General features: G+C 37.1%; 4 protein-coding genes and 1 long non-coding RNA gene across 10 annotated transcripts in view; 3 read left to right on the top strand and 2 right to left on the bottom strand.

Moving 5' to 3' along the window:
• The window catches only part of scn8ab (sodium channel, voltage gated, type VIII, alpha subunit b), a 56,069-nt gene extending 42,813 nt beyond the window's left edge, over nt 1-13,256 (bottom strand). For 4 of the 5 annotated variants that reach the window (XM_028002070.1, XM_028002072.1, XM_028002068.1 and 1 more), the window contains exons 1-2: nt 13,115-13,256; nt 7,260-7,597 (exon numbers count right to left, since the gene is read on the bottom strand). In XM_028002070.1, coding sequence (XP_027857871.1) covers nt 7,260-7,541 — 282 coding nt within the window. In that variant the 5' untranslated portion in view covers nt 7,542-7,597; nt 13,115-13,256. Of the gene's footprint in view, nt 1-7,259; nt 7,598-13,110 lie in introns of all 5 variants that reach the window. The other variant, XM_028002069.1, reaches the window with a different exon arrangement.
• Nucleotides 13,257-15,951: 2,695 nt separating this feature from the next.
• tmt1a.1 (thiol methyltransferase 1A, tandem duplicate 1) lies at nt 15,952-18,677 on the top strand. Its single transcript, XM_028002111.1, has 2 exons — nt 15,952-16,524; nt 18,122-18,677. The coding sequence occupies exons 1-2, from the start codon at nt 16,030-16,032 to the stop codon at nt 18,353-18,355; spliced, it is 729 nt and encodes a 242-aa protein (XP_027857912.1). The 5' UTR covers nt 15,952-16,029; the 3' UTR covers nt 18,356-18,677.
• An 82-nt stretch (nt 18,678-18,759) lies between these two features.
• Nucleotides 18,760-21,786, top strand: LOC114135129 (methyltransferase-like protein 7A). Its single transcript, XM_028002110.1, has 2 exons — nt 18,760-19,388; nt 20,777-21,786. Exons 1-2 carry the CDS (start codon nt 18,891-18,893, stop codon nt 21,011-21,013), a joined length of 735 nt encoding a protein of 244 aa, XP_027857911.1. The 5' UTR covers nt 18,760-18,890; the 3' UTR covers nt 21,014-21,786.
• On the bottom strand, nt 21,218-27,123 carry atf1 (activating transcription factor 1). 2 transcript variants are annotated; one of them, XM_028002105.1, is made up of 8 exons: nt 26,558-27,123; nt 25,649-25,752; nt 24,195-24,317; nt 23,693-23,790; nt 23,475-23,608; nt 23,036-23,215; nt 22,631-22,784; nt 21,218-22,037 (listed from the first exon to the last, which is right to left on the bottom strand). In XM_028002105.1, exons 2-8 carry the CDS (start codon nt 25,745-25,747, stop codon nt 21,893-21,895), a joined length of 933 nt encoding a protein of 310 aa, XP_027857906.1. In that variant the 5' UTR covers nt 25,748-25,752; nt 26,558-27,123; the 3' UTR covers nt 21,218-21,892. The 2 variants fall into 2 exon arrangements, with proteins under 2 accessions (XP_027857906.1, XP_027857907.1); XM_028002106.1 differs by lacking the exon at nt 25,649-25,752 and having other exon boundaries at nt 26,558-27,120.
• On the top strand, nt 25,759-26,729 carry LOC114135136 (uncharacterized). Its single transcript, XR_003593545.1, has 2 exons — nt 25,759-26,346; nt 26,452-26,729. It is a non-coding gene; the product is annotated as an uncharacterized LOC114135136 (long non-coding RNA).
• Nucleotides 27,124-27,626: the final 503 nt, after the last annotated feature.

Genomic DNA, 27,626 nt, shown 5'->3' with positions numbered 1-27,626 from the left:
TCTTCCGTGTCTACGTCTCCCTCATGTGAGAGTAAGGTGAGTAAATCTAATTTTAACAGCCTACCTGCTTTAGTTAGCAAAGATCTGAATCAATGTTTTAAGATAAAATATGCACCACTTGTTATAATATAAATGTATGAGTTTACAGATTAAAATTTTTTGTCATTACGTCACGTCTGTTAGAGGTAAAAAAAAAATCTATATTATTTGTGAGATTTTCTGATATCAGCAGCCCAGACGTTTTGCACAAATATTTATTTTTGCTTCCTTGACTTTTGTAGGATCAAATTAAAATAGTTGACTGTCTTTATACTTGCGTTTCAATTTGTCTTTTAATGCTTTTTGCTCCATGGTGGTTTTTATCATCTGACTAACCACACAGGGCATCATTTCATCAGAAAGCTACACAAGCACTTACAAAAGGAAAAAGTAATAATTTGTGACCCAAACAAGTTTTCTATCGCTTGTTATCTCCAGTGAATTTGGACTGGGTTCCCGCTGTTTTGTTAAAGTAAAGGACTATTTTAGCAGAGAAATCTGGACTGCTTTTGTTCATCTCTAACTCAAAATACAAAAAAATTGGTCAGACCTCAAATTAGATTACTCAAGGTTCTTGAAAACATAGTTGATATTCACAGGACCTTTTTATATTTGTAAAAGCAAAACAATACTATGTTTGATGCTTTTTCAATATCAAGATAAATTTGTACTAAAACTTTAAATACAGATCAAACCTGGCTTAATTGATATACATTTGTCACAAATAGTAAAAATTACTTAGAATCAATTGTGAAACCTTAGTTTTAAAAAATATGGGTGTCAGGTACAGATTTCTCAGGTTAGCACTCATTCAAGAACCACCATTGCTAATAACAATAATATAAAGCACTGCAGATTGTTTTGTAAAATATTCAGAACTAACCAAAGCAGCTGCAGGCAATGTCACAATAACAACCGAAGGACAGGAAACTAATGAATTAATAAGCTACGAATAAACACAAAGCCTGCAAAAAGAAAAAAACAACTGCAAAAATAATTATAGAAAAAAAAACAAGAAAATAAAATCCTGGCTTTCTCCAACTTTCGTTTTTCCTCCAGCCTGTATCGCAGTGACAGCACTCGACCACCCCGCTCCTCCCGCCCCCATCCACTTTTTCACTCAGCCGAGTACAGGAGGATGCTGTGTCATCAGAGACTGAGGACTCAGACGGAGCACTAAAGCCCGGCCCTCGGTCTAATTTACTACGCCCCGATAGAAAGAACGCCAGAGACGAGGCGGCAGAGAGAAGAGGAGACGGGAAAAAGCATAATAATGAACGGTGGTGGACTCCAAGAGAGAGCAGGAGGAACATAATGTAATGCTGTGTGCAGCGAGTCTCAGTGGCTGCTGCCGCGAGCTCACCTTGCGCGCCCTCTAGCAGCTGCTGCCGAGCACAAACCCGTGCAGGAATTACTGCTCTGCTGCACACTGCTGGTACAACCATCACAGCAGCAGTGAAAAACTAGGCTATGGGGGGTAAAGAAACTGGGGTTTAGTATTGCTTCGCATACAGGCAGCGTCCGTCTGCACACAGGGACACATGTGTACATGTCCTCCATTCATCACGTCTTCCTTCCTTTAACATTGCCTCGTCACATCAGACATTCGGAAAGCCCAGGCAGTATTCTCACCCATCACAGGGGAAAACAAGAACTGCAACTCTGCATTTCTCTTCCTCACCACTGCCTCCTCTTCCTCTCTTTTATACATGAGTGCTGTGATCAGGTTTCCTGCAGCAACACTAACACACAAACACACACACTTAGACTCATTGACATACAGAGCAATGTGGAGCGATTGGATGAGCGTCGGTCAAGTAGAGGAGACAGACAGCCTTGAAAGGTGAGGGCAGAGACAGGGGGGAGCAGTGGACCCTAACTTGTTACATACTCAGAAAGACTTCCTCACAGAGGGAATAAAGGTCAAATGTCTGTGGATTAGACATAGTGCTGCTTCAAATTATGTAAATATGGTGGGCGTCTGAACGATAAAGACCCTGAATGCACAGAAAAGCTACAAATGTTGTAAAACAGGCCCATCTGCAACTATAAGCAGTACTGGTTAAGCTGTGCACAAAAGCCTTAAAACAGATGGTTGTCATGGAGACTTTATATGGCACCTTTTGCTGCAGCTCTCTGAAAGTGAGCTTTGGAGATATTTTTCTTTAACTCCCTTTCAGTCCTCTTCCTTGTGCATGGTGGTGAGCTAAAACTGGACCTCCGTCCAGCCTTGGTCGTCCTCTTAAAACATTTTAATGACCAATCGGACTGCAGAAATTTATTGAAGCTATTTCTTGACTTATGAAGACAGACATTTAAGGCATGTCTGATCCTCTTTCCCATTTTGAAGAGCTTAGAGTTTTCCCTTGTTGCATCGTCTTAGAGTGAGTGCATTTCAATATTTATAAATGCTACAAACTTATTAATTAAATGTCAACAAAGACATTTAATGAGATGGTAAATAGAAACAAATTATTAAAATCTGTTCAGAAGTGATCTTTAACCTAAATGTCCTGCTCTTTGTCTTTACAAGCAACATTTTTACATTTTAAGGACACTGATCAAATTGTTAATGAGATTTAACTGTATAAAAAGGAGGGGAGAAATTATTTTTGACAATTGTTTGTGCAAAAGACACAATCTATCACATACTTCATTATAGCAAGTTCTGCTGAATTACACTAGCAAAATGTGCGATTACAATATTACTGAAGAATAAATAACAAAGACAATTTCAGTTACAATTAACCCTCATCTCGTTCTTTGCACACAATTAAACATTCCCATCACTCCATGAGTTTTAGGATCCTGGTAGCCAATACTTTAACCAGGTGAGGGTGAGAGTCCACACAGCCTTCCACATACTTCCCATTAGAAATATATTAAAACTGGCCAATTGACCTGAAATACTGTACATGTCATATGTTGGTAGGCAATTACTTCAAAATAACAAAGAAATCAAAACGAATATGTTTAATAGCTGTGTTTTGCGTAATAAATTGGAGGAAAACAGCGAATAAGCACCGAATACATGAAAAAGTAATTATTTGCAAAGGCATAGATGAGTAAACATAAGGAACCTCCTTTATTAATGTTCTGTAAAAAGGTTTCCCATTTCCAAGGTATTTCAAAAGAAGCGTCTCATGATAGTTAAAAGCAAAGCGTTCATTTTTGGGCTGGTTACAGGTCTGTTTTTAAACTGCTGAATGCTCCAGATACCATATTCTAATATTCACCATAAACCTGCATTAACCAAATGATCCTCACAAGACGTCGGACTAAGTAGTCAAGAGAAGAGTAAAGAGCCAAGGACCATTCAGCAAGAGCTTCAGACAGACCTGGAGTTAGCAGGTACGGTTGACAACAATAAGTAATGTACAACCGTAATTGGTTTCATCTAAACTCACTCTGCAAGACTCCTCTGCTTAAGAAAAACTATGTTGAAGGAAGCTTGTTTCAGATTTGTGCAGAACATTTGGAGAATCAGTGAATCCTTGGAGTGCAGTCTGATACGTAAGACTGAAACTGAAAATCTGAACGTCATTGCTTCTGTCATGTCTGGAGAATTGGCTTGCAAATAACCTCCTAAGCTGGGGGCTGTTTTGTAGTTGGGAGGTGTTTTTCAGAGTTTGATACAGGTGGAATGCATGAAGAAATGTACCAGGGGATTATTGATAAATACCTGAAGATGAAATAAAGATATTCCAGCAAGAAAACTCCACCGAGCACGTTACCAAGAAAACTCTAAACTGTTTAAGGGGAAGAAACGAATGTCACTGGTACAACCTTGTTAATCACTGGACTTGAATGTAACTGAAAATATATGGAAATAAATGACGACCAGTCTGCATGATGCTCCCAGAACACATCAGGATCTGAAGACACTTTGTGCTGAGCAACAATGGACCAAAATATAGTTTCTCCATACAAGAAACTTTATGAGGCTGCTGTTGACAAACAATACTTCCAGTAATTTAATACATATTTTTTATGGTATTTAACTTTTTTATGAATAATGTAAACTATGGTCTGATGTTTTTTGATTTCTGAATTTATGTGTATTACTTAGATTGCTACTAACATCTGCTGCCAGTTTCATGTTAATGACCTCGTTACAAAATATGTTTATTGAGTTAAATTCTTATTTCCCCTGCTGGCATTCAGGGTTTGGATCCATGGCTCTGGTAAGATAAAACTTAACAAATATTACATCCAATCAGTCTTTTATGATTGTGACATTACACATATTGAAATTGTGCCATTTGACATATTGTGGATGGTGTTTTTCATATAAATAAAATTACCTGAAACAACAACTACAAGAGAGAATAAGTCTTGGATTTGCGATAGGAACATTAAATCTATAAATCTATAAAAATGCATTCATAGTTGGCTGAAGTCAAGTATTTTTGTTAGTACAGAAACACAGAGACGGTATGAAGCAGTGTTTTCCATAACACTGTTGTTTTATTGCTTATTTTAATGCACCAGTTTCTCACCACGCTTAACAGTTTGCAAACAAACAGCATCACAACAAAGAGACGGTGTTCCTAGATCAGCAAAGTAACTTTGCAGAGCAGAGAAATGAAAGCCAAGGAAGAATGCGCAGAGCATCAGGAAAAGTTTGGAGAGATATTAAAGGCCATAATGTAACCCTTCCTGTGGTAACCACCGACCTGGGACTGTGGATCAATAGATCACAAGAGGCACAGGCCATTGATGGTTCCATCTACCTTGGGAGGGAGTGCTGCACTGTGAGATTGCCAGTCTTGCTGACTGGCCATCTTGCTTCTATAGAGCCCACAGATTGTCTTATACATTATCACTGCCCAAACACAGGAGACAGGAGAGTCCACACAGCTGCATGCCCCTGCACTTTTCTCTCCACTTCCTGTCCTGCCCTCTTCTACTCTAACTTCTCTCACTCGCTTCCACTGGTGCAGAGCCGCAGGAAGGACAGAGCTCAGACACGTCTCTGATAAATAAAAGAAAACAAATTTGGCAATGAGCCAACTTTTCCACATCAGGCTAATTCAAAACCTGATTGTCATTCTGTTTTTGTTTATGCCCGTTGTGAAAAATCACACGTTGTTCAGAAATAGCGCTGATACTGCAGTACCAGAATCAAAATCTGCAGAAAGTGACAACGCAGCTGTACGTATATATGCAAACGTGAAAAGAAATTAGGCCAGATTAGAAATGAAGTGTAACTGTAGCAAAGGTTTCCCTTGAATGCACTAATTTCAGCACTTTTACCTCTCCTGACAAGTCGACAAAGCACTTGCCATCTCAAAGTGTCTTATCCTGACAAAAACTGTTAATCATTAGGACTGATTTTATAGAAGGTCAAAGGCAAACCTGTCCTTCCCTTCTGCAGTTTCATTGTCTTTTCCAGACATAAACAGGAGCAGTGAATCAACACAGCTGGACAAAACATAAGACCGGAATTGCTTTGCAAAAGAAACCTGCAGTTGCAGGAAAAATGTCTCAACTTGCCCATCTATTAAAAAAAGCTATATTTGTAAAGAAGGAGCATTTTATAATCTTGGTGAGCAAAATGCAGAGAATGAGCACCGCTTCCTATGACGACAGAGAATGTGTGGTGGAGTTAAAAGTATGTTTTACCTCAAAGATTTATTCTATCTTTATATTTTGCTATTTTAGCACCTCGTCAGACAAAGTTAATCTTAACAAACACATAAAAATGGTAAAGTGTTGATTTAATAGGGGACAATCTGAGGAAATAGAGGAACAGGTGAGAAACAAGTCCGTTAATATCCTTCAGAAAAGGTGTGGAGTCTATACGTCCATAAGGGTTTAAAAACCATGTTAAGGGTCATTATTCCCAAAACAGTAGATGCTTTCCAGGAGTGACTGGGCCAAATAACATTACTCCAAGAGAGCAACTCATTCGGGAGGTCACAAAACAATCCAGAATATGTTCCAAAGCAAGGCAGACCTCAGTTCCTGCAGTTTAGATATGTTTTCCTGATAAAACAATAGGAAAGAGACTGAGCAAAAAGGACATCCACGGTACAGTTCAACGTGAAAACCACTGCTGACCAAAAAAAAAAAACAGCAGCTGGACAACATGTTCATTACCTGAGAGCGGTGTGTACTATAAACCCACAGCAGAAAGACATTAATGATGTTTGCTTATTTCTTTATATATCACAATCATGCTTGCTACAAAAAATTAACATTATTTCATATTGCAGGTTTTCTAATAATGTGCAGCCGTGTTTCAAAAGAACATCATAGAGACAGTGGAACATGGTGGTGGTAGTGCGATGATCTGGGAATGCTGTGCCAAGTCAGAGATGCCTGACTGATTTGCTGCTATTGATGTTACCATGAATTATGATCTTTATCAGAAAAATTTCTAAAATAAAATGTCAACACATAAATTTATGACCTTCAGTCAGCGGTGTCTTCAGTCCCAAGTGCAACATTTTTTAAGCAAATGTGTGAATTATCTCATCATGCACTCAACTTCCACAAAGTCTTGCATCAGATTAATTAAATTGTTTGTAATTATGCAAACCTAAAAGTTACAGGACACCAACCCTTGAGGACTTGACTTTGATATTTGTGCCTTAAGCAGACTCAGGCTGTACAGCAGGACGATGATCCAATGCACCACAGCTAGTCCAGGCTTAATGGCAAATGGTAACTGGCCTGAATTTCCATAGCGGTTTATCAAGTCTGAGGACTCCAAAACACTTTGCGCTATAATCAGTCTTTCACACTCCGATGGTGGTAAGCTACACTGAAGCCACAGCTGTGGCTCAAAACAAAAAAAATGTAGGCCTAGTCAAAGTTCATACTTGAATCTGATTTAAAAAGTTTCGATTTAAAATCGGATTAGGGTTAGCCAGTGATTGCTTTTAGATTTATGGGCCAGGCTATTTTGAATAGTTTTTATCCATAGAGAAATAAAATCGTTATTTGAAAAATGCTTTTGGTATTTATTCAGATGACATTGGTCTCAGATTAAAATGTGTTTGATGAGCTGAAACATTTAAGCACAATAAAAAAAGCAAGTGAAGCATGACATCCATACAGCTGATGTAAATAGCTAATTCTACCTGAAATACTTTGAAATATTCTCTATAAAGTGGCAGAGAACATTTATCCAATTATTATTTGGCAGCATGATGAATAACATAACTATAAAGGAAAATAAGTCTAGTATTATGACAGTGCGTGTATTAACTTACTTTCTGGTTCAAATAGTATGGATCCAAGTCTTCCAGGGGCGTTGCCGCCATTCCGTCAGGAATATCGCCATAGATGAAGGGCAGGCTCTTGCCTGCCTCCAGGTCGCTGTTGGGCTTCGGCTCATTGTCGTCAGATGTGTCGCGGTGACTACTGTCCGATCTGGGCTTGGGAGGCTTCTTGTTTTTCTCTTCCTGAATGCGCTTCTCGATGTTAGCGAGAGATTCCGGGGTGAACTTCTTGAAGCTGTCAGGTCCTGGGGGTGCAAGAAGGGGTGCGGCCATGTTTTCATCCTGCAGCTATTTCCCTTTTATTTGTTTTCCATCCCCGACAACCAGCTCTGGGAAGAGGGAGACAGAGTGATTAGAAGGAAGAAGAGGAAAAAAATAAATACATAAAAAAGGCACAGAACTTGATTCTTTTACAACTAAAAGATTGAAGTAGAGATCCGATTTGCCAGATCAGAATCTGCCCATTTTTTCATGATCATCTCTGATTAGATATATATCAGCAGAAGAAATACTGGAAATTTGTTGGGTTTTTTTAGTACGTTCATAAAATGCATCAAAACTAAAAACGCTCAACCATTTTCAGTATGTACTTTTGATGAAAAAGTTATTTTATTTGACTTAAAATATATATAAAGGGTAGAGGCAAATGTTTTGATACATAAATGGGAATAATTTTGTAATTCCTTTATTTTATTTTTTTATTTGAAACTGCAATCAGAGTTAGCCGACAACTCCAGAAAACCAGAAATGCCTGATCGGTGAATTTCTAGCTTTGAGCATTAAAAGTGGGTCAGAAACATCGTGCCTTCATGCACACGAGAGGATTATTGCAGAACAATTAAAGTTCTGACAATAATTTGTCAATAAATATCATTATCAGTTGTAACAAAAAATACATCAACTTAATTTGTAAACCCATTATTGTGCATCTATTACAGCCTCTACTTTGCTATTCTGCAGATTATTACGAATGATGCAATAGGGAAAACAATGTTTTTGTGCAGCTTTAGTCCATCCCTGTTCTTGGAAGATGTTTCAAGTAGTAGAAAAGGGAAATGGGCTGGGTGAGCAGGCAAACAACCTATAAAAATGACCTTTTTTCTTTTTTAATTACCCTAATCAAGATCCTGATCCAGATGTGTTAATACTATCAAATGACAGAGCTAAAAACCACGCCATTGTTAAATTGTTAAACAGTGACGCAGAAGAAGAATAAATATTAACTTACAGGAAGTGTTTAATATATGGAAATCTGACCTATTGCTAAAGCAGCAAAACTGTAACTATGGAAACAGAATATCAGCTTTTATCTATATAGATATATATAGTTTCAGATTAGGGAACAGGACTGCTCTAAAACACTGGAAACATTTTAATACAGTAAAGCATTAAAGAAAAAGAAACTTAATACGAAAAGAAGAAAAAAACATGTAACTAAAACAGCATTTTAACTCTTGTGGTACCAACAAACGTGAATTTCACTCACCAGTCTGTTTGGGTGCTTGTGCTGCTTAATTGACTAAGCAGATTATAAGCACAAAATTTATTTAAAAAAACAAAAAAAAAAACACCAGCAAAGTGTGCTTTGAAAACAAATTTTAAAAAGAATTTAGAGGAACTACAAAAGCCGGAAAGCCCCTGACAATCCCGTTTCATTAAAGACAAAAGGGAGAAGAAGTCCAGTTAAGGTAGCCAGTCGGTGAAGCCTCTATGAACAATCTTTCCAGAAAGTTTACATGACGAGGTCCCTCCAGGCGATCCCAAACAGGACACAAGAACTTGACCAGCATCGCATGTTGTGTGTTTTTTAAAGTTTTAAAGACTTTGGCTTATAGCTGCACAGAAACACCTGCAAAAACTGCAGGCATCCCACAAATTTTATATAATCAATAGGCAGCTGATGCAACTTTTACAGCATTTAGCGCCAGGAAAAAAGAATGGAAAAAAAGAAAAACATTATTCCAAACCAATATAATTTCAGCAAATTGCACCCTGCGCAGAGTTAAAGAAATGATGACAAACATTTTACAAACCCATGCCGCCTTTTACTGCTTTCCAAGCAAAAAGAAAAACTGTTTCACTGTCCTGTTCAGCAGCGTGGAAAGGAAAGTGGGGCTGTGTCCTCTGTGGCGATAGAGGCATCCGACTCAGGGTGCCACGCATCCGGACACAGCTCCCTTTACTCTCCTCTGGGCACTCGGACAATCATCTGATGGGGTTTGAGCTCACTGGACATAACAGAGATCCAAGCCAGGCGGTCAAATCCAAACAGGACGTCCATCTGAGTCAAACGAGTTCCTCTTGAACTTCAATTTCCTTCTCCTGCGGTGTATTAATGCTGCCTGTTCTGTGATAGATCACATCCACATTAGTAACTACGTAGCAGCATGGCAGGTTTGTGTCTGAAATCCAGAGTCGTCCCAAGCTTGTCCAAGACCCTGAGCAGAATTTCATTTGGAGGTCCACTTCCAGTTAAACCCACCAACCACTGCAGCACGACTTACCTCCTTTTTTATACTCTCCATGCTTATTTATTTATATCATTTGTTCTACTTCTGTATTGTGTACTCTGCGTGCAGCATCTGTTTTACTGCGAACTGGCAAGGTAGTAAAAAATTCGACCTTTATTTAGTCATCTTTTTTTAAATTTCCATAGTAGTTCTCTAAAAAGCTACCCCCCCCACCCCCCTGATATCAGGGGGGGGGGGGGGGGGGATTACCTTTATTTGACCAGGTAAGTTGATTGAAAACATACTGTGATTGCCAACAACAACCTGTTCAGGAAACATCAAAACATCTACAGCACAATATCATACAGTAGAAAACAGACTAGTACCATAAAATAAACAAAAACGAAAATCCAACCACATTTAAACTGACTAAGCATATTATATACACATGGAAAAAGAAATTAGAGAAAGGTGAAAACAATTAGACAGTCAATCATCTTGTTCTTTAGTTAATATTAGACTGTAGAGATATGGAGGTCATGTGATCCTCTTTTCTTCATTTTGAGTCATTTGTCCTTCCATACTTAAAGAGACGTTTTTTACCGTTTCTTTATACATTAACAGTTAGTTAACTGTTTAACACAGCTACATTTTAAATATGTGACATTTAGTTTGAGGTTTGGTCATCCAGCAGCTTTTTTTATTCTTTGTGGGAATCTTGTAATTTTCTAATGAAATAAATACTTAAATTATGTTTTATTGATCAAATTCATCACTGCCCAGGTTTATATTCAAATGACTGCAGAACTCTTGGCTATAGATATTTAGATGGAGAACAGAGGAGGTTTAGTTGATATCTGGACTGTAAAAAATATTTTGTGTTCAAGTTGTGAGGATTATTTGGTGCTTCATTTTTAATTTTTCATTCCGTAGAACCTTTTGGTACATCAACATGTAGCAACGAAGCACAGGACACCTCTAAAGCCAAAGCTGTACGCTGTAAACCTTTGCTCAAATTAGCAGTAATTATAACAGTATAGTAAAGTTCAATTAGACGCAACTTCCAAAGTTTTAGACTAAACATATTGCATTTCTCATTTTTCACATTTGTTTGAAGATTTCAGTAAGGTTAATTTCTCTCTCTCTCTCTCTCTTTTTCTATATGAATCATCTTTAAAATGAAACTGACATATTACAGTTCTGTTTTTGTAGTGTGCATACACATTAAAATATTGGCTTTAACATCTTTTTCCATTTTATTTAAATTTTTGTACAGAATGTCTTTTGTTCTAGTTTTTCAGTGAAGAATTTCTGTCTATTTTGTTCTAAGCTTTAATTTAGGTTTGTTGAGACCTATTTTAAACTCCCAATGTTCTTGTATTATTATCTCACCTGCACATATTTTTTGATTTATCATTTTTGCTTCATTCTGAAACTAAAAACTAGATTTGTTGTCAGTGAAAGCGTTGATATGGGCAGTTGCCCAGGGCAGCATTTGATTCAGGGGCTACAGGTTCGAGATAAAACAACAACTTGTTTTTCTGTCAGATTAACAAGTTTTCTATTGCTTGTGTTCATATGCAGTCAGTGAGGAGTGAGCGCCCCCTTGTGTTGAGTAGCGGTCAACTGATTACTTCTGAAATTAGACGAGATTACTTGCTCTGTGAAGGAATGCAGAGCAATTTAGCACTTTTGAATTTCTGCATTTTGACTGTTTTCTAAGAGACATACATGTTGTTGTCAATCAAACTGTGCCCGTGTCTTTAGCAAGACAACCTGAACAATATATTTAACTACATCCAATGGGGAAAGAGTATAAAAGAATACTATTCAAGGTAAAATGATACTTATATAGAATGTGTTGGTGCTGTTTCATATGAAACAAAAGTGAGTCATTGCAGATTTTATGCTGAGAATGACTTGTCTCAAAAAATTTATATGTGTGTTGCTTCCTGCCTAGGTGCAGTTCTCATTGACTAGTTTTGTTATTTAATAGTTGTATAATTATCAGAAAAGTCCTGAGGCTGGATTTGGGTTAGAGTGCAGGAGGAGGGACTGCTGCAAAGTTTGATTTCACTTCAGTCCGGCCCAACCAGACTAAACCAGAAAGGATATCTACTTCCTTCATATTAAACTATACAATTAATATTTATTTAGGTACTAAATGGGATAATGCCAAATTCCTGACAAGTGGGATGAATCAGTTTTAGGTTACACTATGTACTTGCAGAACATCGTGGTGTCATAACAAATTGAGTGGATTTCTTTTAAAAGACAAAGTAGATTGAGAAGAAAGAAAACAAAACTCACTCTCTCCTTTTCCTTTAATAACTTCCTTCAGTTTCAAATGATGACCGGCTGCTTTCTTTCACAATGTCATATCACAACCTCAGTGCTATCCCTACCCAGACTTAGAGCTCTCTGTAGCCTGCAGTCCTCACTAAAGTGTTTTATTCCGGGGTGCGTCGTTGTTCTATAGGGCCAGAGCCTGAAATGCTGCAGTGTGCTGCTATAGGTTCTAACTAGTAGGTCAGTGGAATCTACAATCTGGATGCTAACAACTCAAACCTGCAGTAACCCGGCAGCACATATGAACTCACTGCAACGCAATATCACAGAAACATGTTTATTTTAAAAGAACATTAATGAACATTAATCACAAAAAGGGGAAAGTAAACCGCGCCCTGTCAGGCCGAGTACGACAGTGATACAGAATTGTGATATGTGTTGTTTAAGAGTGGATGAAACAATGCGAATGTTGCGTTTTAATGGGAAGCCTGAATAAAAGGAGAAACAAGGTACCGCGGTCCCTTCAGAGGACTGCCAAACTATAGACGCACCTTCTACCCCCTCACGCTATATATTCTCCGGAGAGACTGCAAGCGTGAGGGAGGGGGGGGGGGCATAAAACTATTACCGATACAAAATAATGTTAGAAAAACATGCGGTTACGGTTCAGGTGCAAGCGTCGCATTGTTCCTGTAGACAACCGGGTATCTGTTTTCCACTCAGAGAACTTTACACTTCCACATCATGTTTCTCATTCTGACACTGAAATGTCATCCCATCCAGCTGCAGGCCAACTCCCCAACATAAAAAATAAACGAAAGCCTCGCTGCTACCAAACGCGCCGCATCATATCTTCCCGTTTAAAAGAAAAGAAAAACACACGCACACACACACACACACATTTCCCACTTCTGGCTGAAGCAACCGCATGCACATTTGTTCATGTTACTGGCAAAGAGACCCTCCACAGCCGCTACAGGGGGAAAGATGCTGAGAGAGGGACCCGCTCTGCGGCACTGGGATGCAGTCAGTCGACAAAAAGTACGGCTGAGCTCCATCCCGCGGCCAAACATGCCGGACAAAGACGACAACACATTGTTCACTTACTTTTTCTCGCATTAACAGATATCCTGACAGCTGGCACTGAACTGCAGATGTGGCAAAGAGTCGGGAGTAACTGCGGCTGTCGCCATATTGGTGCTGCTATCTTCCTTCCCAGTGCGTGCCGCTGCCCTGCATAATTGATGACTCTCAGCAAATTGTTAGGGAGTGTCGGTAAATGCCTTCACTCCCAATAACGAGCAAGAGACCGCAGCATCGTAAGCACAAAAAGACGTTCATTTAAAACAACACGCACATATATTGTGTTCGGCAGCATTTTCAGCATCTTTCTTTAGTTTCATGCTTTGTGTCAAATGCTTTCGTGTTTTTATTACATAAATATTGATTGTATTAGCTTTTTGTAAAAAAAAAAATGTCAGCTGCATTTGCCTTTATCTGAACTTTGACTGTGACGAAATAAAAGAAAAAACTGTTATGATACCGTGTTTAGATACATCACGGTTATCAGTATCAGCTTTGGTTTAATTAAAATCTGCTAAACAAAAATATGCAAAAATGATTTTGCAGGCAGCCATCTACAAAATAATAATAAGTAGTTAGAATATATATATTTTTTTTATTAGTAGCAGAAGTGTTAGTAGTAGCAATCTAAGTACCATTCATGTTGGGCTCCATCTGTGTCTTTTGGATACCAAAATGTTTTAAATATTCAATAAAGATATTATACTTTAGATGTTTATTATTAATTCATTTTATGGATTCCATTATTAATTAATTTTTGTGTAAATAAATTACTTCTTCAATCCCCCTTTATCAGCATAGAAATATAAAAATATGGTCATAGAAATATAAAAATATAGTCATATATAAGAAATTTGAATATGTACTTTCTGAAAACAACAACCTTTGAGCAGGTATTAAACATACTTTACATCAAGATCATTTTTCTATATTTTATGAAAATGTTTTCAGATTTTGAAAACATTTTGATGTAAATATTTTGATGTAAACTCATGACAATGAGTTTCCAATCATTGTCATGACTGGAATCTCATCATGACAATCATCATAGCAGAAATAAAGTATTGGAAACACCAGTCTTTGTATCAGCAGTTTATCTATTTCTGGGTTTCATTTACTGTTTTGAAAACACGACTTTGTAACTGTACTTACAGTTACAAAGTCGTGTTCAAATCAATTTGAAATAAAAGTGTTTACAGTTTTTCTGAGTAAGGCTTATATACCTCTGAATCATTAAAGGTCAAATAAAAAAAATAAAATTCATAATTTTACCATATCATTATGAAAACAATGTACATTTTTAACCACTGGAATACAATTACTTAAATACATTTATGAGTGTCTAGTCTATAAAATTAATGTTTATTGTTTATATTAGACATTATTGTTTATATGTTTCAAATAGTATGCACTCTTATTTGCTAAATATTTGAAAATTGTACTTGACATGGTCCTTTGTTGTTTTAAATGCTTATTTAATGATTAATAAATTCCTGCTTGATGCATTATTCAGTCAACAGTAGGTGACTTTATGAGGCCCACCATATTGTCCGCCTTTTAAAAGTGCTTAATATGAAAGTATCAAGAATTTTAACTGCTCTCATTTGGTCACTATTTTGATTTCTGAGTATTTTCAACCTAATATTTATGATTGTCGCACCCTAGTGGAAGAATGAAGAACTGCGCTCAACACGTCCAAAGGGCGAAATAAAAACTAAAGACTTGGGGGGCCTGCAGCGACATAAGGATGACGTAACATCAAGCAACAAACTTCACAAGTTAAGCATAAACTTCACAAGCAAAAATCAAAATGATAGAAAAAGCCTACTTAAAATAATATACTTAATAAGCCAACAATTAAAAACTACTTATAATTGTGGATGGCAATATTAATGAAAACATCCAAGTGTACTACAAATAATAATAATAATAATAATAATAATCCATCCATCCATCCAGGGTCTTATACCCACTTATCCTTGCAGGTTCACAATGGGACCCAATTACTGGAGAAGCATAAACAGGTGACAGACGGATGGACTTAATGTTTATTATATTTTAAAGTAATAATTGAGTTAAATTTATTACTGTAAGTTTTATTTTTGCAAATTTAAAGTATCTTATAATCATTATTTAGAAACACATGTTGCATTATTTCTTTAAATAAAATATATAAACAATATTGTCTTCAATATTTTATAAATATCTGTAATAAACTATCTCTGCACCCATTTCCTATACCCCATTAACCTTTCCAGGATCTTTGCTGGCCTGATGCCAGTTTAAAGAAATAGGTACACCGGCGAAATGCAGGGTAAACCCAGAACACAGTCCTCCACTGCAGACAAACACATTGGAAAACAGGTCAAACCACCACGTGAATAAACAACGCAATAACACATGATGTTATTGCTGGAAGACAACACTCATTGATTTCTCTAAAACTTGTTTTACTGGTGGGTTTAATACGTAGCACTTTGTAATTTAATCTATGAAGGTGACACATAGGTAGTAATAATAATAATAATAATAATAATAATAATAATAATAATAATAATAATAATAATAATAATAACCACTTTAAAACAACACGTATTAGGAAAATAAACTAAATCCGCCAAATCACCTTAAAATTGTTTACCAACAACTCACCAAAGTCATCTGTGTGCCTTATGTAAAGTTATGATTACAGTTTTTATTAAAGGTTTAAACAGAGATCATTATACACTTCAGTTGTTACACATAACGAAACAAATATGTGATCTTTTCAAATACTTCACTTCCCTTCAAACCAGGGGAAGTGAAGTATTTCATTATGCGCACTTAACTTTTATTCTGAAAATCCGCACCGGACGTCACGCTGACCCTTGCCTGTTACACTTTGAGGGCTTGTCGCTGGTTCCGCACGGTGCTCCTGGAGGACTGGATCTCGAGTAAAGATGAGTTTTGCAATGAGCTTTTGGGCCCTGGTGGTGAACGCTTTGTGTATTCCGATGCATATAATCAAAGCACTCGGTCTGTACGAAGGTTATAAACGCGTCTTTCCCATTTTCCTGCAACGCATATCGATCAACTACAACAAGATAATGCACGATGAGAAAGCGGAGTTGTTTCGCAGTCTGTCAGAGTTCACCAAGCCTGGCAAAAAGCTCACACTTCTGGAAATAGGCTGCGGTACTGGGGCAAATTTTGAGTTTTACCCGCCTGGCTGTAAGGTCATCTGCACCGATCCGAACCCACACTTCAAGAAATATCTGGACAAAAGCATGAAGCAGAACGACCACCTCACCTTTGACCAATTCGTGGTGGCCTCGGGGGAAGACATGGCGCCAGTAGAGGACGAGTCGGTGGACGTTGTTGTGTGCACCCTGGTGCTGTGCTCGGTTAAAGATATCCCGCAAACCCTGAGAGAGGCGCACCGCATACTGAGACCAGTAAGAGGTTTTTGAACTGGGCAAATATTTCAGTAGTTCATAACCAAACAAACAGGAGGGAACTGCAGCCACGTTGTTAAGAAACGTGTAATAGGTTCTATAATTTCTGTTCAGCTTAGGCCTTGTGCAATGTAATGCAATTATGAACCTGGATGATGGGTTGAAAATCAGATGGGCTTACAAAGGATAATTTGTAAGGTGTGGTGAATTACAGGCCGATCTCCAACCTCCCATTCATCAGCAAAGTTATTGAAAAAGCTGTGTGTAAACAATTAAATAGCTTCCTAACAATAACCAACCGCTTTGACTCCTTCCAGTCTGGCTTTCGTGCTCATCACAGCACAGAGACCGCCCTCGTAAAAGTGTTCAATGATATCCATATAAATACGGACTGTGGGAGAACCACAGTGCTGGTTCTGTTGGACCTCAGTGCAGCTTTTGACACTGTTGACCATGACATATTACTGAGTCGACTGGAGAGTTGGGTCGGACTCTCCGGTCCAGTGCTTAACTGGTTTGAATCTTACATAAAGAACAGGGATTTATTTGTTTCAATTGGAAACTTCTCATCAACGAGGTCAAAGGTCACATGTGGGGTACCCCAAGGTTCAATCCTAAGGCCCCTCTTATTCAATATTTATATGCTCCCACTAGCTCAGCTTATAACAGGAAATAATATTAGCTACCATAACTATGCAGACGACACACAGCTCTACATTACGATGTCACCAGGTGACTCAGAGCCCATCCAATCACTGAACAGATGCTTAGAACAGATAAATGTGTGGATGTATTTGAAACGTAAACAATTACAAATTTAGTGATGGAACTTGACTTAATGTCATGTTTTGATTGTTGATTCTATGTTGCTTTGTGTTTCTGTTTTTGATATGATGTAAAGCACTTTGAAATGCCTTGATGCTGAAATGTGCTATACAAATCAAATTTTATTGATTGATTGACATATTAAAACTTAGGGTTTTAGTTTTCATTAGTATAAATGAATAAAACCATGGAATAAAAACGTTAAGAAACTGTAACTACATGTTGAAAGTTTTTTTTTCCAATCATTAACTAACAGTAACTGATGGTAAACAGTTGTTAACCCACCCTGCTGTTATTAATTAGTTATAGATTTTGCTGAGCTGCAAATATTTTTTTTTCTTATCAGGGTTTTATTCCCTCCCATTGCCTGAACTGGAAACATCAGGTTTCAGTTATGTAACCTGTTGCACAGGCACTGGCTATCCAATATAAAGCCATGAGAACACGCCTTAAACTCATTTATTTAGTTTTTGGCAGAGAAATTAATGCTTCTCAGACGGAGCATATTAAAACTTTAGAGAGAAACAAAAGGATTAGGAAAAACAGAACAGGGAAAGAGCGACAGTCGTATTTTAGTTTAGTGCCTGGGATCCTATGAGTGTTATATTTTAGTTATCAATAATGTAGATGTTCTTCTTTTATTTAAAACATAACCCTCTTGTTATGTAAATTTAGAATAATTTACAGTTTAATAATTGCAAAAATATTTTTAAATAGCTCACTATTGTTACATTTTAACCACACACACTCAACCATGTTGTGTTACTTTCAGGGTGGTGCCTTCTTATTCATCGAGCATGTGGTGGCAGACCCCTCAACATGGTTGTACTTCTTCCAGCACGTCCTCCAGCCTGCCTGGTTCTACTTTGGGGACGGGTGCGAAGTCACTCGGGAAACCTGGAAATACTTGGAGGCAGCTGGATTCTCTGAGCTCAAACTCAGACACATTCAAGCAAAACTTATGTTTATGATCAATCCGCACATTATCGGCTATGCAGTGAAATAAGTTCCTAGTAATAACTTTTATAAAACATTATTTTGACTACCGGTATATGAATATACCAAGCTTTGTATTGTGCCTATTCCTTGTGTGGGAAGATTACTAGGAGAAAAGACCACTTATCTTAATTTTTGTATTCAAGAAAATGTATTTTCTAAAGATTCTATCTGTTTAAAAACAGCATACAATACTAATGTTTAAATTACTGTTTACTACACACATGATAGTAGCGAACATAAATTGCTGTGCCATCACTTATCTGTGAAGCCACTTATCAATAGGTACCATGTAATCAAGTAAGATTAAAAGATTGTTTAAAAATGTAAAATGTTTGCTGAATAATTTATTCCTGGATTGAGTTTGGGTCACACAAAGTTAACTCAAGTCCTCATTGGCTGCAAAGAAGGAAAATAGGAGAAATTGCCGCAATGTTGTCCTTTGTCACCATCTAGTGGTAAAAAAGAGATGAGTACAGTTTAATCTTTTCATCTGCTTTCGTCTTTTCGGCCGTTGTTGCACTTCAACCGCTTTTCAAGGGAACATGCAGCCTTGTTTTATGAAATTTTGCAGACTACTTTGTTTCGCATTTAGCACCCCTCTTTATCTACTGCAGTTTGTTGGCCTGCGTGGTATGTACAAACGAGTGTTCCCCTTCCTCGCCTACAACGTAACATTTTCATACAACGATAAAACCCACAAGCTGAAGAGAGAACTGTTTCGGAACCTTGGAAGGTTCGCAAACGCTGACGGGACGCTTCGGTTGCTGGAAATCGGCTGTGGCAGTGGAGCAAACTTCGGGTTTTACCCCTATGGCTGCACGGTGATCTGCACCGACCCCAATCCGCACATGGAGCCGTACCTGCGTATAAGCATGGAGGCAAACAAGCACCTGACTTATGACGAGATGTTAGTTCTCTCTGGTGAGGACATGAGAGAAGTTGAGGACGAATCGGTGGACGTCGTGGTCTGCACGCTGGTGCTGTGCTCTGTGAACAACGTGGAAAGGGTCCTGCAGGAGGCCCGACGCATTCTCAGAAATGTGAGTTTTATGGCGCTGCCTTCACGTGTAGTAGGACATGTGAAGTAACTTGCACAACTAACACATTTAATTGGGATGTTGTGAGATGGACCAGTGCGTCCTGAGCAACCAACTGCTTTCAGAAGTCACCTATTGACCGCACCTCTTGTATGTAATATAATCTCTACATAAATACAGCTGTTCTTGTACACAGATGTTTGTTAGAGATAATCATGAACACAAGGAAACTTAAACCAGAAAAAAAGAGAAAAATCACAGTAGTGAAGAGCACCGCTGCAAATCTGTTCACAAATAGTCATGCACTTTGCATATCTGGCCTTTGGAAAGATTGCAGGCCATTGTTGAAAGAAAGTCATAATGTCATGTTTACTGCTTACCATGTATGAATGAGACAGAAAACATGTATAAAAAAATACTCTAGTCAGACAATAACAAAATGACTTTGAGCCTTATTTGCAAAATGCTACGTGAGTGGATAACTAACACACCATCCCTATGGTGAAACATAGTGGTGGCAGCACCATTATGTTTCAGGAAGGCTGGTCAGACTTCAAAGTAAACGGTTTGGAGCTAAACAGGTTAATCCTAGAAGAAAACCTGCTGGAGTCTGGAAAAGATTTAAGAGGTTCACATTCCAAGCAGAACAACGGCTTGAACATCTAACCAGAGCTGCAATATAATGAGAATATTCATGTGCTAACCTGGCCCAAAGTCCAGCTCTAAATCCAATTATTTACATCAAGTCTGTCTGAGGTTGAGCTGTTCTTAATGAGGAATAGGTTAACTTTGTACATATCTGCAAAGGAACATGTAACGTTTATCTTTATAAGTGTAGTGTAATTTGCAAGTCACCATTTATTTCTTAAGCACCACCATACAGATTAAATGCTGACATTGCATTACCTAAAAATAATCTAGTTAATTATCCACATTTAATCATGTGCGTAATTAAAATTTTAATTTAAAATTGTACTTTTCTTGTATATGTATAGTTCTAGAGTAAGATGACTCAACCCAGCAGGACTTTACTGTGCTAATATTGCATTTCATTGGTTCAAATTCCAACACAACATGGCTTCTTATCAAGGCAGAGTCTAGACCTCTGTGCTAGTTTAGACCCTTGTTGGAAAATACATTTCATAGAAAATCAGGGAAGCCTTGAAGTAGTAGTTAACTAAGGCAAGTATGATGCAAAAGCAAATACATGAATAGTGCAGGCTTTAAACAATTTTCCCTTTACTTTAGATCCCTGTAATGATTGAGTTCAGGCTAAACTGCTGAAAGCCTCACTGCAGATTTGACCAGTCAGAACCAGAAGGCTGTCTGGTTTGTACTGGAGCAAACCTGAACACTCGGAAATCCCACCTGCTGTTGGTTTTCTCTTTCAGGGAGGAGCCTTGTATTTTCTGGAGCATGTTGTGTCTGATCCTTCCACGTGGACATACTTCTGTCAGTATGTGTTTGAGCCTCTGTGGTGCCTCCTTGGAGATGGCTGCATGGTTACCAGAGCAACATGGAAAGACCTGGAGGCAGCTGGCTTCGCTGAGCTTCACCTAAAACACATCGAGGCTCCGGAGGTTTCTTTAATGATTAGGCCACACATCATGGGATATTCGATTAAATGAAATATGTTTTTTGTTGTTTCCAGCTAGTTTAAGACTTATTTATTAATTTATTTCTTTTCAAATAAATAATCTTTTAAATTTAGACCAAATGCTGAAACATTTTTTAATCAATAGAAGAAACACTCATAGCAACAGATCAAATTTTAAGGAGCAAAAATACCAACATATTCATGCACAACAAATGCAACAAACAGCCACACATTATACTGAGAGAAAATATATTTATTTACTCACCGAATCAGCAACATTTCATATACTGTTTGTTCTTTCTCACTCCTCCCAAGATGTACAAATAAATATTACCTGGACTATGTGCTTTTTCCCTGATTGTCAAAATAACTGCCAAGTAACAACCAAACCACATTTAATATTTCTGATACCCTTTATACTCCATTGCACAAATATAAGGAATGACAGTTGTAACATCTTTTTAAAAAGGGAAAAGAGGGGAATTGCTGGTTCACATAATTAAAAGAAATTGCATCTTTGTGATATTTATACAGTCAATATTCTTTAGATGCTGGTCAATTAACTCCAATAGCAACAAGTTTAAAAACACAAGAAAATAGGAAAGGGATACATTTGGAAACTGAGACTCAACGTTAAAGCTCACAATTTCAAACCTCCCAGTATTAAAAATGTACACAACTATAAATGTTATAGTGTTAGCATTTTTTTTCTTTGCTTAAAAAAACAGCAGTTGGAAAAATTGTAAATTTGTCCAGTAAATCTCACTGCCAAAAGTCACTTTATATCAGAGTAAAAAAAAAAAAGACTTGAGGCTTTCAGCCTGAAATGAAGTGTTCCCAGAAACCCAGACTTGTCCAAATGAATGAGAGCTGTGTCATTTCACACCGCCTCAATATGGATTGAAAAAGTTTATCCTGTTTTAACGCAGTAAAGATCCTTTAATGTTTTCAGTTCTTCAATCAATGTCTTGTTTTGGTTCTCCAGAACTGCAACACGGTTTTCCAGGCATTTAACATATTCCTTTTTCTTCCGCCGACATTCGCGAGCAGCTTCCCTGAAACCAGGAAAACCATCAGTACTTCTAACTTTAAAACTGGAATGAATGCATTGTTTTTTCAAAGTACAAATTCTCATAGCATCAAGATGGTGTGAACAAACAAGGTTTACCTCACACAGAAAACAACTGAATGAATATGAATTAATAATTAGGTTTTTTGGCTGATTGTTTCTGTGTCTGGGACTTGAGCTGATTCAGGCCCCTCCTAGCCAGGTAACAGCATGTGCAGTAGCCGCAGCAGCCAAATCGCTTGACTACTGAAAAACCTTTCCTGCTCAGCAACAACATAAAAATTTAGATAAAGATGTTTTTCGCTTTGGAAAATGGAAGCAGGAAAAAGTCTTATGAATGGAAACCAAATATTTCCGTACTTAAAAAGTTCTGGAAAATAATCTGAGTAAATGCCGTACTTATCTTGACTCATTAAAACTGTGCAGGAGTTTAAGCAGTGTTTAAACTCTCATTAATGATCTGCTAACCAAACAGCAAAGGCACCTTTGGCAGATCTATTTTTTCAGAATGAAAACATCGTTCTGTCCAAACTGCTGTGGGCTTTTTAGTTGAGTCACCAAACTAAACTGTGTATTTACCTGTTTTTTGCAAGCCTGATTTCCCTCTTTAGTGTTGGATCATCAGTTTTAGTCTGGGACAGTCCAACAGGAGAGCTCATCACAACAGTCTGGGGAAGGGAGGCAGATGTGGGTGCTGTCCGAATCTGGTACGTCTGCACCTCTCCTCCGGCACCTAAACATGGATCATATGAATCATGTCACAACTTTTAGCATTTGACTGGGAGTTTTATATTGTGACTACGCCACAACATATTTTACTTTGGACGTGTGATTTGTAAGACTACCTTTGCTGTTAACCTTTTTTATTTTCCTTTACACATTCGATACTTTGAAACTGTTAATTTTTTCCACATTTCAATTACAAAATAAGACTAATAAATAATACTGGCAAAACAAAATTTGATGAATATACTAAATGTTCACCTTGTACTACTACTTGGTTGCTAGGCACGAGTATCTGCTGACCATCGGGTGTTTGGGCATACTGAAGGATGGTAGCGCCTTGTGCTCCACCAGCGTTGGCCATAGTGACGGCCTGTAGACCCTGAATGCCTTCAGATCCTGGAGATGCCAGCTGGATTGTGCCATTAGCACCAATGGTAACTAATTATGAAGAAAAATTAGAACTTGGTAAGGCACAACAAAAAAATGACAATCTTGGTGGTAAAGTTAAAACATGACAGGAAATGATATTCCTTATTTCATTAGATGTACTTCTTTGCATATTTCACTCCATTAGAGAAATCAAAACTACTCTACGCTAAAATTAATTACAAATATCAAGTGAGCTTCAGACATCCCCACATCCAATGTTGGTGTTAGTACCTATGTATTCACTTTAAACTGAAGGAGCCATTCTTACTGTACTGGCCGGTGCTGGTCTGGTAGATTGGTGTGCTTTGTACAGTAACACCTGTCATTCCTGTGGATGCTGGGCTGCTATCCTGTCTTTCTATGTGTGTTGTTTCCTCAGATGAAAGGTCATTGAAGATCTTTCTGCAGGACAAAAATAATTAAGAGTGATTTCTCAAATTACATTAAAGCTGTGCTTTCTGGAATTCAATTTGATCAACTTCTTACCTGTATGACGGCCGCCTTGCCAGTATTTCTCTGGTCTTCTGGGTTGTTGTTCCACTATCTGAGGAGTCTTGTGAATCTTCACTATCACTACCCTGGGCCTTGGCAGTAGAAGGTGAAGTTATAAGAGCAAGTAGTAGTACAATATCCTTTCTTACATATGAACAAAAATCTTATTTTGAATGAGAGCCTTTTAAATGAGAAGGTGTACTATAGTACTGTAAAACTAGGAAACTACTCATTATGACCATATTAAAATAATCACCAAAAAAAATTTATATTTTCATACAGCAGTCAACAAGTCTTATCTTTATGCCAACTGTTTGACAATACCCTTTTTACTTCTAGGCTTAGTGCCTAGAAGAAACAACTCAGTCATTCAATATATATGAAATATATTTGCAATATATTGCAAACCGAATAAATTTCGGTTTGCAATTTTCTTGTCTAGATTAGAACAATGAGAATGAAAAACAAGAGTGCCAAGAAAAGCAGCTGTGCTCACCGTTGCACTCTGTGCTTGAGGGGACTGAATGACTGATGACTGTGCAGACTGGATCACTCCCTGAACCTGAAACTGACCCCCAGGCAGTTGCACAACAGTCACAGAAGAGCCTCCCAATGACATCTAGAAAAATTCAAATAGAAATAAAATACAGACAAAAAATGGTTTTCCACATAAAACATAATTTGAAGAGAATTTCCTAAACAAGTAAAAACAAATGCACAAACCACATGTAGTCTCATTTACACTTAGGTTTTAAGTTATTTTCTTTTTTTTTTTTTTGCTTTAACTTACGCATTACAAAAGCTTTTAAGCCAAAAGTCATAAATCCAATGTTCTTATCATAAAAATGTAATACATGTTATTTTACATACTTCACAGACATTAGAAAACTTAACTTGGAAAGACAGCGACAACACATTCTACTTTACCACCACTTTTTACCATGAAGTGTTTCTATTAATACATAATTTATATTTGTAAACAGTTTGTACAATTTGAGCTTCAAAAGTGACCCAATTTAATAACAGTCAGTGAAAGATAATCTAAATAGATAATTAATTTTTTTTAAAATTCAAAACAAAAGTATTGATAATGTAAATGCACACTATTATTACTGAATAAACAACTCATTTTATGTTGAATTTATTTTAGTCTCTCAGCTGTATCCATAGAAATCAGCGGGCTGAACCAAGGATGCTCTTGTCAATTTAATTGATTTAAAATGGACTCATTGTCATTGTTAATCAAATGCTGTTGCATACTTGATTCATTGTAGCTTAAATTATTGCACAGTGAAGTTCAGCACATGAAATACCAAGTAAAAGTAATTTACAAAAATAATTCTACTATTTTAAACAGTGATATCATACTTGAATTAAATATATAAATATTTAAATATGTATTCCATAAATTAGTATATTTAAATAACTTTTAATTCATTAATTTTTACATTTGAAGAAGCTGGGGAAACATTTAAATAATTACAAACAGTATTGATACATTTATATTACTTTGTGAGATTTTTTGGCACTCAATTTGCAAAAACTCAAACTCAATGCTAGTTTTCACACTGAAAAATTCATAGTGGAAATATACAAATATAAATACAATCAAGTGCTGTAAATAATGTTATATTAGTTTTATGTGTAAAAGCTTTGATCTCTAGCTTTTCAATGAAAAAAAGATTATAGATATAAACTTTTTTTCGTACAAAATGGTTTCATTATTTTCATAATGATGAGGGATTTTATGCTGTCATATAACTTTAAAACATAGACAAAAATGCAGCAACTTGGGCAGGTTTTGTCATTTTGAATTTGATTAGTACTAAAATATAAGCCGAGTACCAACCACAGTTTAAAGTCGTAACTGTGTTCATTTCTTAATGCTAAACGAGCCTGTATAGCTCCACAAAATGGCAGGCTTTCTTTTTAATCGCATATATTAGTTACCTGCTGCGCTATCTGTGAGAACTGAGAGGATGTGATGGTAGTGGGAATGGTTGCAGTCTGTGACTCAGTGCCATTGCTGCCCTGCTGTACTTCTTCCATAGTAACTGAGAAAAAATAAATCAATATTACTGACTCACAGCAACTCTAATGCAACAACAGTTGTTGTGCCTCGCCGTTTCCCGTCTATACTTTGCTGAAAACGCCAAGCTGCATGATCCCGACTGATTGCGCCAAAACAAACGTTAAAATATGCGCAACCACTAAAAACCTCCTTCTTGTTACTTTTTGTTTCAGATCAATTATGATCTTAAATAAATAAAAAAAATAATAATAATCAACCAGAATACGACTTCCTCTTTGGTTCACTCAAATTTGGCAATCCAAGTAACGTTAATATCGAGTTACGAAACACTGCAGGGATCTGGAGTCAATACTGTTGACTTTTTACCCTCATTGATTTGATGCCCAATCCTATAAAATGTGCAACTTTATAACAAAACAAAACACAGCACTTAAAAATATTGAGCTTTTAGTTCTAGAACGTCCGAGCTCACTAATGTTAGAGCTACTAGTTAACGGTGGCTAACCACTTAAGCGGATGTAATACACTTTAGAGCGATAAAAGCAGCCGTTTCTGAATTATATGCTTGGCAAGTTTCGTTAGGCTGGTACGCGGCATGGATGAGCTTTTTGTCTCGGTGAGCAAATATATGTAACTCTGTCACTGGCACGCAACTTATCGCGTCAAAAGACGTCAGCGATACGAGGAGCCATTAAGCTAACTACACCTTCCCTTTTCGTAGAACGGCGAGCCATTGACGAAGCGACGAGCCGCCATTACGGACCAGCGCGGAGCAGACAGAGAGAGACGAGTACAAAAAGTACCGCTCAGCCAGCTGGATAATTTACCTTCTCAATGAAGTGGGACTGTTCTTGTTCACAGCGTGAAGCTCGGGCAATTGGTGTAAAGACTTTTATTTCGGTAGGAACCTGTAAATTTACTTAGCAGTAACGGCTAACAGCTAAAAACACGAAGATGTCAGCAAAAAAAAAAAATAGCTGACCACTTTTCTCCCCCCCCTCAAAGGAAATGGGCGGGGCTTATGAGTACAGAAGGATTACGTAATTATTCCTTTGAGCTTTGTGATTGGAGGAAAAAGTTTGAGCGTGCCGTGCCACAAAGTTGGAGTTTGCAGGAGTTGTACAATAAAACAGTATTAACAGTAGAATAAAATATTATTGCATATTGTAATTCTGTACTTGTAGTTGTAAAAAAAACATATGGGGAAATTTTCTATTCAAAGTATGTAAGGTTTAAACAAATATACTTGCACTTGTGTAATAATACTACTGTTGTGCAATAATTCAATGGATTATGATCTTATTACTTAAATCCTGCTCTCCACTAAACCTGTATTAAGTCAGAGATATTAATCTGTACTTTAATAGCTTTTTTTTTTTACATGCCTCCAAAATTGTAGTGGGGAAGTAGAGTTCACTCAAATTATCATCTCAAAATAAAAGTAATATAATACCGACATGTTTCTTCAGTCTTTCCTTATTCTTAGATATTACCATCTATTTTAAAGTGAAGCTTTTGCCACTTTTTTAATGGTCAGTCAAGTCTTGACTGAATTTTGAACATGATATTTTATGGGGTACAACATCTATTATAACTTTTTGCAGCTTGATTTTCTGGTATTTTGAAATGTTTTGAATTCTTTTATTAAATGCATAGTTTGTTTTTCTTCGATTTGCAATTTTTTGCATACTCTGCATCTGAAAGTACATTTTTACTGGAGCGCACATGTTGTTTTTTGCATCATGTAGATTATGAATAAATTAGGATAAAATTTGAAGTTCTTGTCCCTATTTTACAAGGAACTGTATAGGTTTCCAACATGGTATGTGGTTTCAAATTCTTTTTATAATCACTGTGCAGAAATATGGAAAATCTGAACATATAACACAACACAAC

Source organism: Xiphophorus couchianus, chromosome 20, assembly GCF_001444195.1.
Source record: "Xiphophorus couchianus chromosome 20, X_couchianus-1.0, whole genome shotgun sequence".
NCBI classification, from domain to species: Eukaryota; Metazoa; Chordata; class Actinopteri; order Cyprinodontiformes; family Poeciliidae; genus Xiphophorus; species Xiphophorus couchianus.
The sequence above is the reverse complement of the archived record's forward strand: the minus strand, read 5'-3'. Positions and strand labels throughout refer to the sequence as shown.